The sequence below is a fragment of the Cebus imitator genome, unplaced genomic scaffold, assembly GCF_001604975.1.
Source record: "Cebus imitator isolate Cc_AM_T3 unplaced genomic scaffold, Cebus_imitator-1.0 Scaffold394, whole genome shotgun sequence".
Lineage (NCBI taxonomy): Eukaryota > Metazoa > Chordata > Mammalia > Primates > Cebidae > Cebus > Cebus imitator.
In genome coordinates, this window is record NW_016107709.1 from 1,409,734 (window position 1) to 1,423,521 (window position 13,788).

Genomic DNA, 13,788 nt, shown 5'->3' on the forward strand with positions numbered 1-13,788 from the left:
TTTTCTTCTCAAATAGCCCCAACCATCATCTACTCATTTTCTCTTTCTGTGACTCAACAAGTAAATGTTAAGAAAATGTGGCTGGATGGCTTGAGCCCAGGAGTTTGAGGCTATGATTGTGTCACTGCACTCCAGCCTGGGTGACAGAGTGAGAACTTGTCTCCAAAAAAAAGAAAAGAAAAGAATTATCTGCATACTTAATGATGGTCAAGTGTAAAAGCAATAAGGTGTTTTCAATTTCTTTTTCTATAGGAACTACAGTTAAAAACAGGACAGGAAGATGGTCTAAAACTGAAAGCTGAGGACCCTGATGCATGTAACTTGAAAAGGAGAAAAGGTTCATTTGGAAGTATAGACCAACTCCAGGTTTGTCAATTCTACTTAGTGTTTCCTGGTTTCTCTTCAATCTGATGGTTGTTTAAATAGAGGTAAACTCATGCCTGTAATCTTAGCACTTTGGAGGCCAAGGTGGGTGGATTGCCTGAGGTCAAGAGTTAAAGACCAGCCTGTTCAACATGGTAAAACCCTATCTCTACTAAAAATACAAAAATTAGCCGGGCGTGGTTGTGGGCACCTGTAATCCCAGCTACTTGAGAGGCTGAGGCAGGAGAATCACTTGAACCCGGGAGGTGGAGGTTGCAATGAGCTGAGACCACGCCATTGTACTCCAGCCTGAGTAACAAGAGCAAACTCCCTAGACAGACAGACAGACAGATAGATAGATGTAAAAACTGGCGGACTCTGAATAAAGCTTTTAAACACTAAACTCTTTGCCGTCCGAATGCAAAATTTCTGGTATTTGTTTTGAAACTTTATTATTTTTCTTGTCTTAAATTTTAGATTCAGGGATACATGTGCAGGTTTATTACATGGGTATATTGTGTGATGCTAAGATTTGGACTTATAATAATCCTGTTGCCCAAATAGTGAAACTTTTATGATTACAAAATTATTTTCTCATCCAGAAATGTGCTATATTTTTTTGCTCTCTCAGCAAAATATATTCTTATTTCAGTAGAAATGAGTTTATTTGAATGTTGTAGGCTATAAGTTGAAATCTGTGTTCACTGGATTGTATTTATTCCCATCTCATGAAGACAAATATATTTCTAAAAATCAGAGCTCTACATTCAAATAAAACCAAATTGTATATGTACTCTATATATTAAAGAGCCATTATTTTAGTGCCACCTTTTAAAAAGAAAGTCATAATCCACAAACAGATTTCAAAGTTCAAAGAAAGTGAAATTGTAAATTTTATATAAGAAAATATTGTATTTAAAATACCCAGAATGCAATTAAATCTACTTTACTTTAGAAAGATTTATTCTGTCTTCATAAATTTTACATTTTATTAGTGACATTTAATACTGACATGGATGCATTCCCACATAACACCCATTCCACCTAGAAATGTCATTACCAGTTGTAATTTTTTAGTTTTTTTCCTTTTAAGTGGAGCTTAAAAAGAATCTCTTACTCATCTTTCAAACCCCACTCACAGTTTAGGAATGGTTATAGAATATGTTTAAGTTACTTGCTAGACTTCATAGGGTCTCCTCCTGGAGTATCTAAGGATATAACAAAACTAACATTTTTATAGTTGTTCTTTCTGCTCCTAGTAATTGTAGAGCTACTATAATTAGGCTCCAGTGTTACCTGGACATGATAGTGCTTAAAAGATCATACTATTAATATCTTGGTATTATTGGAAGACTGAAGAGCTATGCATCTTCTTTGTCTTGGCCATTTTGCTCTCTTTTTCTCATATGTCTTCACTGTGTCATTGTATTACAGATTTCTAGGAACCCTTCCTATAAGGTTCATGAAGGACTAGGAAACAATACTATATTGTTTTCTTTTCCTATATTTGTTGTTTTGGTGGCAGTGCTTCATTACTGTGTCCATTTGGTAGAGTTCCTTTTCAACAGTCATATTCCATCTATATTTATGTTTGTACTTGTTTCTATGTATCTTTAATTCAAGAGAGTACGAAGATGTTTATTTTGGAGATCTTTTCAGCAGTTTTTTTGTTTTGTTTTGTTTTGTTTTTTTTTAATAATTATTTGAAGTTGACAAGCTACAATGCAAATTGGGTTTCCTTCCATGCTCCATATTCTGTCTTTCACTGTATGTATTCATTTATTCACTTCATTGATTGACTGAATCAGGCATTCATTCAGTCATTCATTTAACATTTTATTGAATGCCTGCTGTGGGCCAGGGAATATACCAGGCATGTGGATAGACAGGTAAAAACTATAGTCCCTGCAATCAATCAAGGAGCTCAAGTTGGGGAGATAGATAGTAGAGCAACCACTAGTGTAAGTGCTTATGATGGAAGTATGCACCACTTATGCACTACTATAATAGAGAAAAGACTCCCAACATGTTCTTATTATAGGCATAGAAAATTATCAGCCCTTTCTTTGTCAGGCTAAAAAATCCCAGACTGTTTAACATATCTGGGGAGTAAATTTTAATTCTTTATAAAACAACCTAGCTACATCTTGACTAGAACCACTGATATCTTTAGGATTTCAGACGGGAACATGAGTACTCTGAGTGATAGTTTTTAAATGTTCGTTAAAGAGATTTCAGCCAATCTGAAATTATGTTGTTATTATGTAATTTTTATGGCAGAAGGAAAAGCAAGTAACTTTTTTTTTGAATTTTAATGTAGAAATTGGATGAGCAAAAGAAATGGTTAGATGAAGAAGTAGAGAAAGTTCTGAACCAACGCCAAGAATTAGAGGAGCTGGAAGAAGACTTAAAGAAACGAGAGGCCATAGTTTCTAAGAAGGAGGCCCTGTTACAGGAGAAAAGTCACCTGGAAAATAAGAAATTGAGATCTAGTCAGGTATTCTGTTTAACATGCTACTTGATTCTGGTTGTAAACCACTCCCCACTCCCCACTAGGATGGCTATAATCAGAAAAACAGATAATAAGAAATGTGGGGGAAGAGGTGGAGAAACTGGGACCTTCATACACTGCTTGTGAAATTGGAAAATGGTATAATTGCTTTGGATAACCATCTTGTAATTCCTCAAAAGGCTAAACTTTGTGACCCAGTGATCCCACTCCTAGAGAGAGAAAGAGAGAGAGAGAGATACACTATGTGACCCAGTAATCCCACTCCTAGACAGAGGTTTCTATATGTATGTCTCCATGAGAAATGAAAGCAAACAAAAACTTGAACGTGAACGTTCATAGTAACATTATTCATAATAGCTAAAAACTGAAAACAACACAAATGTTCATCAAGTGATGAATGGATAAACAAACTGTGATTATCCATACAATAGCATATTATTTGACAATAGAAAGAAATTAAGTACTGATATATACAATAACATGGATGAACCTTGAAAACCTATGCTAAGTGAAAAAATCCAATCACAAAAAAAAAAAAACACCTTTGTATAACACCATTTATATCAAGTGTCCAGAATAGGCAATTCCATTTCTATTCAGAAACAAAAAGTAGAATAGTGGTTATCTAGGGTTGGTGGGGGATTGGGGAGGAAATAGAAAGCATACTAATAGGTGTGGGGTTTCTTTTTTTGAGGGGGTGATAAAAATGTAAAATTGATTGTGGTGATGGTTGCTTAACTGCGAATATACTAAAACCACTGAATTATATACTTTGAACTGGTGAATTGTATGGTATGTAGATCATATCTCCTTAAAGCTTTTACATTTTTTGAAAAGCCATAAAGGGGAAAAGACAGTAGAGGAGATAACAGAGAAGAAAAGATTACAAAGAAGGAAAAGATAGAAAGCAAATAGATGAGAGGTTATTAACTTAGCAGAACAGAAGATGCTGCAATCCAAGAACCTAGAGAGATAAAAATGAGAGCTAGGCCAAGATCCTATATATATGCTATCACCACACATCTTATCAGCCTTTTAATACCTGACTCTGAAATGTGATGGGCATTTTAGGAATGCTTTAGGTGTTTTCGTTTTTAAAAAATAACAGCTTTAGAGAGATGTAATTCACATAGAACATCAAAAAGACTCAGAAATTAAGGAACCAAAATTTTCAGAAGGCAGGAGTAGCATAAAAATGAAAATGACATAGTCAGGAAACTATTTTTTCTCATTCTGTGACCGATTTATTTTCTGAAGATTGAACCAGGCACAGCAAAGTTTGTGGTACGTCAAAAAACTCCAAATAGGGAATGAATGCAAGTCTGTACATGAATTGTGAAACATCTCTTTCCTAATCTCTGCTTAGATCCAAAAACACTGGCAGCCAGATTTATACTTCCTAGAAGTATAAACTGGCATATTTTCTGAAACATCTAAAAAGACATAAAAACACTTAAATTTGGGAGCCCCCAACTAAGTGGCCCTCAAATATGCTATCATCACAGATCTTATCAGCTTTTCTTACCTGACTCTGAAATAGTATGGACATTTCAGGAATGCCACTATTAAAGACAGAGAACAAAACAAAAGGAAAAAAATGAACTCAGACATTAGAGCAAGAAGCTGAAAAGACTTCACAGAAATCTTAATATCATCAATGTGCTAAAAGATGACTATAAAGAACTACAAGTTGTTAAAAACATGAAATAACTCTTTGAAATTAAAAGAGTTGGAGGATAGGATGGGCACAGTGGCTCACGCCTATAATCCTAGCACTTTGGGAGGCCAAGGTCGGGGGATCACCAGAGGTCAGTAGTTTGACATCAGCCTGACCAACATGGTGAAACCCCATCTCCTTTAGAAATACAAAAATTAGCCAGGTGTGGTTGTGGGCACCTGTAATCGCAGGTACTTGGGATGCAAAGGCAGAAGAATCGCTTGAACCTCAGAGGCAGAGGTTGCAGTGAGCTGAGACTGCCATTGCACTCCAGCCAGGGCAACAAGAGCAAAACTCTATCTCAAAAAAAAAGGAGTCAGAGGATAAAATTGAGGAAATATCCCAAAAAGTAAGTAAAAATATAAGTTAATAGAAAGTAGGAGAAAAAAATTTTTAATTGGCAGATAAATCTGGGAAGCCCAAGATCCAAGTAATGGGAATTCCAGAAAGATACAACAGAGAAAACAGAAGAGAGAATATCATCAAAGACATCATATAAAAAATTTTCTTGGCTAGGCACGGTGGTTCACACCTGTAATCCTAGTGCTTTGGGAGGCTGAGGCAGGTGGATTACAAAGTCAAGGAATCAAGACCATCCTAGCCAACATGGTGAAACCCTGTCTCTACTAAAAATACAAAAGTTAGCTGGGCGTGTTGGTGCACACCTCTAGTCCTAGGTAGTTGGGAGGCTGAGGCAGGAGAATCGCTTGAACTGGGGAGGCGGAGGTCTCAGTGAGTGAAGATCTCACCACTGTACTCTAGCGAGGGTGACAGAGTAAGACTCTGTCTCCAAAAAAAAAAAAAAAAAAATTAACACTAGTAATGTGAAGCTCTAGACTGAAGTAGGCCAGCAAAATGAGTACCTAAAACATACCATTGCGAAGATTTGCATACACTGACTAAGAAAAAAAGAAGGTCCTGAAAGCTTCTAGACAAAAAAAACCTACTTGTAAATCTCAAGAATCAGAATGGCATTGGACTTCTCAGCTTTCCTCATTAGAAGTTTAAAGATCTGAAGCAGTCTTCAAACTCCTGAGGAAAATTATATCTAATAAAATAATTTTCTTCTTAGCCAAACTCTCAATCAAATGTGAAGCTAGAATAAGGTCATTTTTAGGTTAAAAAATTTGTATATCCCATCAAATCCAAGGAAACTACTAGAGAATGTGCTCCACAAAAATAAGGGCACAAACTATGAAAAAGGAAGACTCAGTGTTCTGAAAATGTGCTCCAACATGGAAATTCTCAGGATATTGTCCACATTGGACAACTGGTCCAATGTGGAGCGGGAGGATGAATGCTTCAGGCAAAATGTTTCCAGAAAATAATAGATTGAAAAGAATTCCTGATTAAGTTTGATCAAACGAAAAATTGTTGAGAGGAATTTTGTAGTTCTGTTGGAGAAGAATTAGCTAGAAGGTGCCATAAAAAGTTGTATCAAAACAGAAGCATGATCATTTCACACTAGATCATTCACCTATGAAGAATAAAATCACAGTTTGTTTTTTTTTAACTAAAATCTGAAACATAACATATTGGGAGAATGGAGAAGTAGAGTAGGTATAGGGGTGCTAAATCTTTATCTCTCATAATACATAGTCAATAGACAATGTCTAAAATTGACAGGGCCATTTAGAAACATGCCACAAACACTGGAAGAACCAATTGAAAAGGTTGAAGGTGGCTGTCTGGGAGTAGGATTCAGTTAAAAGCTTGGGAGAAGGGAATGCGTTTTTAAAATTATAAACCTTATGAAAGTATGTGTTTACATAATAAACCTTATGGTAGTATATACAAATAATTACTATGAAAAATATTTTACAAATTACCTGAAATTTGACCACAATGAACATCTCCATAAATCTGGCCATATTTTCTCATCAGAATGAAATAAGAGCAAAAACAAATTATATGTTTAAGCCAACCAATCATATGTTTTAACACACCAAATCTCAACCCCTAGGAAATTGTAACATAATTCTACAATGTAGAATGTAAGCCAAGAAAGAAAAGTTCAATTTAGAAAATAATAAAAAGAAAAATACTGCCTCTGAAAACCTAGTCAAGGAAATTCTTGGTAGTAAACTCAGAGTTTAAATAGACATTTTTTTAAAAAGGCATTCAACTTAAGATTTTAGAAAATGAATACCCTGGCTGGGCGTGGTGGCTTACGCCTATAATTCCAGCACTTTGGGGGCCAAGGCGGGTGAATCATCCAAGATCAGGAATTGGAGACCAGCATGGCCAACATGGTAAAACCCCATCTCTACTAAAAATACAAAAAATTAGCCAGGTGGCGGGCGCCTGTAATCCCAGGTACTTGGGGGGCTGAGGCAGAAGAATCCCTTGAACCTGGGAAGCAGAGGTTGCAGTGAGCCGAGGTCGTGCCAACAGAGCAAGACTCCATCTCAAAAACAAAAAAAGAAAAATGAACACCCCTGTCCCTCAAAAAGATCCATGGGAGCAAACAATAATGTAAAAACTAAAAATATATTTAGCAATTTTCTCTATGTTTTTGCTAATTTTTATGCAGTCTAGATTTCTAGTAACTGTTTTTGGGATGTCCGGTGGGTTGTATCTTTTAGGCCTTAAACACAGATAGTTTGAAAATATCAACTCGCCTGAACTTACTGGAACAAGAATTGTCTGAAAAGAATGTGCAGCTTCAGAGCAGCACAGCTGAGGAGAAAATAAAGATTTCAGAACAAGTGGAAGCCCTCCAGAAAGAAAAAGATCAGCTCCAGAAACGAAGACACACTGTGGATGAAAAACTTAAGAATGGTAGAGTGCTGTCACCTGAAGTAAGTCAGTATTCTTTGGAACTGGAGGTGCTGTATGATGGATCACTTGAGTGATTTCCTCAGTCTTTTTCACATAATCATAAATATGATACATTTGGTAAACTGGGTTCCATGAGATTTTGTCAGATGTAGTGAGTTCACTTGGCGCTTATTTGGACCACAAACCATGCTTGACTAGAGACTGAGATATCCTTACATAGTGGTCCCTGGACATGGCCCCTTCCTGGCATTGCCAGGCATTTGGAAACTCTTATTTTCCTTAAGTATATTTGCCTCCTTAGCTGGGAACACAGAAAGTCATTTGAGGGACTCTACTGGAGGGCACGTGACTTTTCTCACAATTTCTTGAATAATACTAGGTAATTTATTACATACAACAGATGCTTAAGGAATTAGAGGTTAATTCTTTCCATGAAACCTTGGTTGAGAAGGCCCAATGTCCATACTATGTCCAGCCAAATAGATGCATAAAATTCTAATCCCAGCAAAATACCTTTTAGTTACAGTTTTTATTTAGGAAGTATATGGCTCCTTTCACCTTTATTTTTTAAAACTATGTAAAAGATGATTCATTTACGGGCTGTCAAATTGCCCCAGACTTTGTCTTTTTTCAGAATTTTAAATCAGTTGGCAGTGGTACCTGTACCTTACTTCGTCAGACAAAGATGAATTTTTGGACTTGAACTTTCTCTGCAAATATTTGTTGTTGATGTCTTATCATCACCAAAGCAAGGGAAAATTGCTAAGAGAAGGTGAATAGCTGAGAATCACACACATTGGTGAATCTTGTAGTGTTTTAGTTTGGAGCAAATGAGAGGAAGTTTAGGGGGCTCATTAAGAAATAGGAGGAAGGATAACATTAGATTGTTGCTCATTGAATTGATGAAAGGATTGATTTACAAATCCCTTGATTGGGGGCTAAGTGGCAGTTGAAAGGAACATTATAGGACCTCTACTGCCCTGTTTTATAACTTAAGCTGGGTGGCTGTGCAGAGGATCAGAAAGCCAGGCTGTCCTCCCAGCGTGTTAAATTGGAGCCCCAGGCTGTCCTCCCAGCGTGTTAAATTGGAGCCCCAGGCTTATTGATTTTAAGATATGATAGCTTAAGATATATCAGAATTCAAATATTTAAGGAATTCTGCCTGCCCGTGACTATTACTAAGCTCTATGAAGAAGCAAAAAAAAAAAAAAAAAGTATTATGTTTCTCTTGAGAAATTCATACCCTATTTGGGAAAACAGAAATATCAGAAAAGTCTAAATTCTGAAGGACATTGAAAATCAAATTGTGGATAATGTATTACAGCTATACTTCTTACATTATTTATTCAAAGCAATGAAGTGATCTTTTGGGGGAAGATTCATCAAGGCAGCCTCAGTGGATCAGAATCTTGAGCTGAATTATGAAAAATATATGTACTGGCAGATATAAGAAAGAAGTCCATTTTAGATAGAACATCATTAAATAAGGCACAGAGATGGGAATTAACAAATTATGTTTGCAGTAGGGTAGAATTCCATTAATATCAAGAAACATTTAGGTGTCTGTTTCATGTGGGATCCTGTAACTAAAAACATTATTTACAGATTTGTGGTGAAAATATAGTACGGTGCATGATACCTATTTTGCAGCTATTCTGGACTGGGGTTTGAGGGAATGATGAGCCTTCTACAATTGGTGGAGTTCTAAAGTCACATGAGCTTCTATGCCCCTTTCTTCCACATGGTTGGTTCTTCTTAGTGTAGCTCTCAAGTGAGGCTCTGCTCTTATCACAATTTTAAAGCCAAGATTAATTTTCCCAAATAGATCTGTGACTAGCAGATGATCAAGAACATAAGATTCTGTTGTGACACAAGATATCAATAAAATCTAGATGGAATGGTTTGCTGTCTTAATGTCTTTAAACTTGCTTAGGATTATTTTCTCTTTCCACAGTAAATTAAAATATTTTTCCTAATTTTATTACTTTAAGGATTTTGATAGAAAGATTTTAGATCACTACACTAATAGAAGATTACCCAACAATTTACTACAGACAAGTCACACTGTTTTTTTTTTTTTTTTCCCTTTTTTGGTAAAATCTAGAACTAAAATTAAAGAATACTTGAACCTCAGTTTTCTAATAATATAGAGTAGTTTGCTTAGTAATGGGGAGGAAAATATAAGAACTATTATGTTTATCTAATCTTTTAAGCTTTCAATTCTACATTTTATGATGAGAACATATATGTATATATGCACACACACACACATATTTTTTTTTATTGAGACGGAGTCTTGTTCTGTCACCCAGGCTGGAGTACAGTGGTGCAGTCTTGGCTTACTGCAACCTCCACGTCCTGGGTTCAGGCAATTCTCCTGCCTCAGCCTCCAGAGTAGCTGGGATTACAGATATGCACCACCATGTCCAGCTAATTTTTATATTTTTAGTAGACACGAGGTTTCGCCATGTTGGTCAGGCTGGTCTTGAACTCCTGACCTCAAGTGATCTACTTGCCTCAGCCTCCCAAAGTACTGGGATTACAGGCGTGAGCCACCACACCCAGCTGAGAACATACAATTTATAGAGAAATATACATATACACAGTGCTTGCTTCAAAGTTGTTATTAGTTATTTGTTTTATTTTACTTGGTCTCTGGACCAGCAGCAACAGCATCACTTGGGAGCTTGTTAGAAATGTGGATCCTCAAGCCCCACTTGGATCTGCTGGATCAGAATCTGAATTCTAGCAAGCTCCTATGTACATATTAAAGTTAAAAAGCAGTGCTCTATCATAAAGCAGAGTCACCGCTTGATAACCTGTGGTTTGTGTTGTGGCAAAGTTTTTATCCCAGGATAGTTTCCCATTGCCACATATCTTGTCAACTTACTCCTATTGCTGAGTTAGAGGGAACGACAAACATGGATCCGCTGCAGCCTCACTGGAGTGGGCTGTCCTCGGGTTTCTATGTTCATATGACCTTATATTATCTCAGTACTTCATTAACTTAGATCCAAAACCATAGAAACTAAATTTATACTAAATTATCCTCAACCATGTATAAAGGCAAACTCTTCACATTTGTTTTTGATAAAATATAATCACAGTATGAATTGAAAAGTCAAGTACAGTAAAGTACTCACTGAACATTGTGGATAGGTTCTTGGAAATTGGGACTTCAAGAGACACCATGTATATCAGGTCCTCAAATTACATTGTTTTCCTTCAACATAGTTGCTTTTGTTATAAAGTTAATAAGAAAAAAAATTTCCCTTATATATTCTCTTAAAGTCACAGTTTCTAAGAACCTATTGATGATAAGTAAGGACTCACTCTATATTGGAAAATTCACTTTTATTTGTGGCTCCTCTTATTCAGCGAAGTACATTTTAGTATTTAAGGGTTTTTTTTTCTTGAAAAGGTGAATATTATTTTATTCCTTATGAGGCAATTATCAAACCATCAAATTCCATATGGTTAATGATTGCACAGAGAAATAGAATGGCTGTTGATCATTTTTCTTTAGGTAGATCAGAAATATTCACACTATTGGCTGGGCATGGTAGCTTACTCCTATAATCCCAGCACCTTGGGAGGCCGAGTGGGCAGATCACACCTGAAGTCAGGAGTTTAAGACCAGCCTAGCCAACATGATGAAACCCTGTCTTTACTAAAAATACAAAAATTAGCTGGGCGTGGTGGTGTGCATCTGTAACCCCAGCTACTTGGGAGGCTGAGGAAGGAGAATTGCTTGAACACAGGAGGCAGAGGTTGTAGTGAGCTGAGATTGCACCACTGCACTGCGGCCTGTCTGACAGAGTGAGTGAAATCCTGTCTCAGAAAAAAACAAAAAAAGAAATATTCACATTATTTTCCTTTGGGATGTTAGGGGGAGGATTTGAGAGAAATAACATGGGTCCTGTAGCCAAGGACACATGAAGTTATTTTTTCTCCTCTTTCTTCATTAAGTGAACGGATATTTATTGAGTTCAAACTATGTGATAGGTACTGTGCTAGGCAGTAAGGGTGTACATATGGACAAGACAGTCTGCCACAGGAACTTACTGAGGTGGCCATCACAATAGTTATAGGTATACAGAAACATATATCCAAATCTCACCAATCTGAAGTAATTCCTTACCAGAGTTTTGTATCACCAAAATAACATGTATTTAGATAGTTCAAAGAACTGGAAGATCTGGGCATGGTGGCATGTCCCTGTAGTCCCAGCTACTCGGGAGGGCAAAGAAGGAGAATTGCTTGAGCCAAGAGTTTGAGTTCAGCCTGGGCAACATAGCAAGACCCTGTCTCAAAAAAAAAGAAAAGAAAAGAAATTACAGGTTGTCTGACAGATTCATCAATCTTCTCTAGTATTTGAAAAAATACTGTGTTGCCCCTATTTTTAACATCTACCTTTTCCTTCTAATAACATTTCATAGGAATCTTATGAAATATTTCACATACTTACATCCTACTTTTTTAATGCCATATTGTGCTTTTTAAATTACTAGTTCTTAATAACTATACCTCGAAGCAGTGTATTGTTTTCATAGATCATTGAAGGGACAACAGTGAGTCTCTAGATCTCACTAGTGGAAATACACATAATAGGGACTTAAGGGGTTATGGAGTTGATATATGACAATACTGCTAATCCTGTGGACTTAGGCTTTGTTCAAGTTTATTCCTTGGATTAGATGATCAGCAGTTGTTGTGTGACCTTGGAACATTTCAGAACTCACCTAAACTTCTGTCTTTTCCATTTTATTCCACCAGGTTTATTGTGAGGGCTTAATGATTATATTAATATGTTTGTGTGTGTGTTTATACACACACTGTATTATGTGGCATAGCAAGCACTCAAAAAACATTTTCTTAAAATTTAGTAAAAGAGTGGTAATGTCCATTAGACTAAAATAGTTTAGTAGGATCTGAATATATGACAAAGTTAAAGTTACACTATTTCATTTAAAATGAGTGATTTCTGTTATATCTAGGAAGAACATCTTCTTTTCCAACTTGAAGAAGGGATTGAAGCTTTGGAAGCTGCAATTGAATACAAGAATGAAAATATACAGAGTCGCCAGAACTCACTTAGAGTATCATTCCATAACCTCTCTCATAGTGAAGCAAACGTCTTGGGAAAACTAGCTTGCCTGAGTCCTGTTGAGATTAGAGCTATTCTTTTCAGATATTTCAATAAGGTTTGTTTTTGAGGGTCAGAATATTTTTCTTGTAAAGATGGGTCAAGATTCTTACATACTTATATTTATTTTGAATTTTTAAAGAAATTGAAGGCTCAAAGATTTGATGGTGTAACTACAAATTTAAGCATGATTTCTCTTTATAGAACTAACTGTTGTCACCTGAAAGCTTTGTGATTATCTAAATATGTAGGCCCAACTTTGTGATGTTCTTAAAGTTGGAGGGCCTTTCAAAAGAAGGTCTTTTTAGAAAGTTTTTAAAACCAAATAATTTGTTATATTCCTTATTATTTCTTGGATGTTTTCTAGATTTGGATGTTGCTACCCAGCACACATGAAAAATCAAGTCCCCCTCAGCCCCCCACCCCACCCGCCAAGCTGTGATTCCCTTTCCTTCATTGCTCTAGGGCAGGGGAATCTATACTTTCTCATAATGTATAAGTTGAAAGTAGTAGAAGATGAAGTAGTGTATCAGTGGCAAAGATAGTAATAGATTTTATTAACCTGAATGTGCTTAAATCAATTAAAATATTGTATTTTTTACAGATTAGACAATTTATTGATCCACAGATGTCTCAAGTCTCATAGCATTGAGAACTATATCCATCTTTTCTCTAATGTCTTTTCCACTTAAGATATATATTATGAAGTGTTAAACAATGAGATAACTCTTTTCTCTGAAGAGTACATTCAGTTTATGGGAATATCAGATAATTAGTGAAAAATAAAACATTGATATTTTAAAATAAAGTCCTAAGGCCAGGTACAGTGGCTCATGCCTGTAATCCCAGCACTTTGGGAGGCTGAATCAGAAGAATCACATGAGCCCAGAAATTTGAGATCTTGTCTCTACAGAAAATAGCAAAATTAGCCAGGTGTGGCAGCATATACCTTTAGTCCCAGATATTTGGGAGGCTGAGGCAGTAGGATCACCTGAGCCCAGGAGTTTGAGTTTGTATGATCACTACTGCACTCCAGCCTGGGACAACAGAGCAAGAGCCTGTCTCAAAAAAAGTTAAATAAAATTATAATTCTGTGAAATAAGGATGAAATGCAAATGTTATGCACAGCCTTCTCTTGGATAATCATCAACAGTAAGCTACTGTTATTGATGACAGTGCATCCTATTGCATGTTTGGAGGGTAGAAAGATGGTGGAGTGCTTTGATACAGATAACTGTTTTATGCTGTTCTTTTTTTTTTTTTTTTTTT

At 36.2% G+C, this 13,788-nt stretch overlaps 1 protein-coding gene across 1 annotated transcript in view; it reads left to right on the forward strand.

Moving 5' to 3' along the window:
- The window catches only part of KIF27 (kinesin family member 27), a 77,945-nt gene that overhangs the window by 50,985 nt on the left and 13,172 nt on the right, over positions 1 to 13,788 (forward strand). Inside the window, exons 10-13 of the mRNA XM_017508526.2 lie at positions 253 to 366; positions 2,684 to 2,860; positions 7,178 to 7,393; positions 12,371 to 12,577. Coding sequence (XP_017364015.1) covers positions 253 to 366; positions 2,684 to 2,860; positions 7,178 to 7,393; positions 12,371 to 12,577 — 714 coding nt within the window. The remainder of the gene's footprint in view (positions 1 to 252; positions 367 to 2,683; positions 2,861 to 7,177; positions 7,394 to 12,370; positions 12,578 to 13,788) is intronic.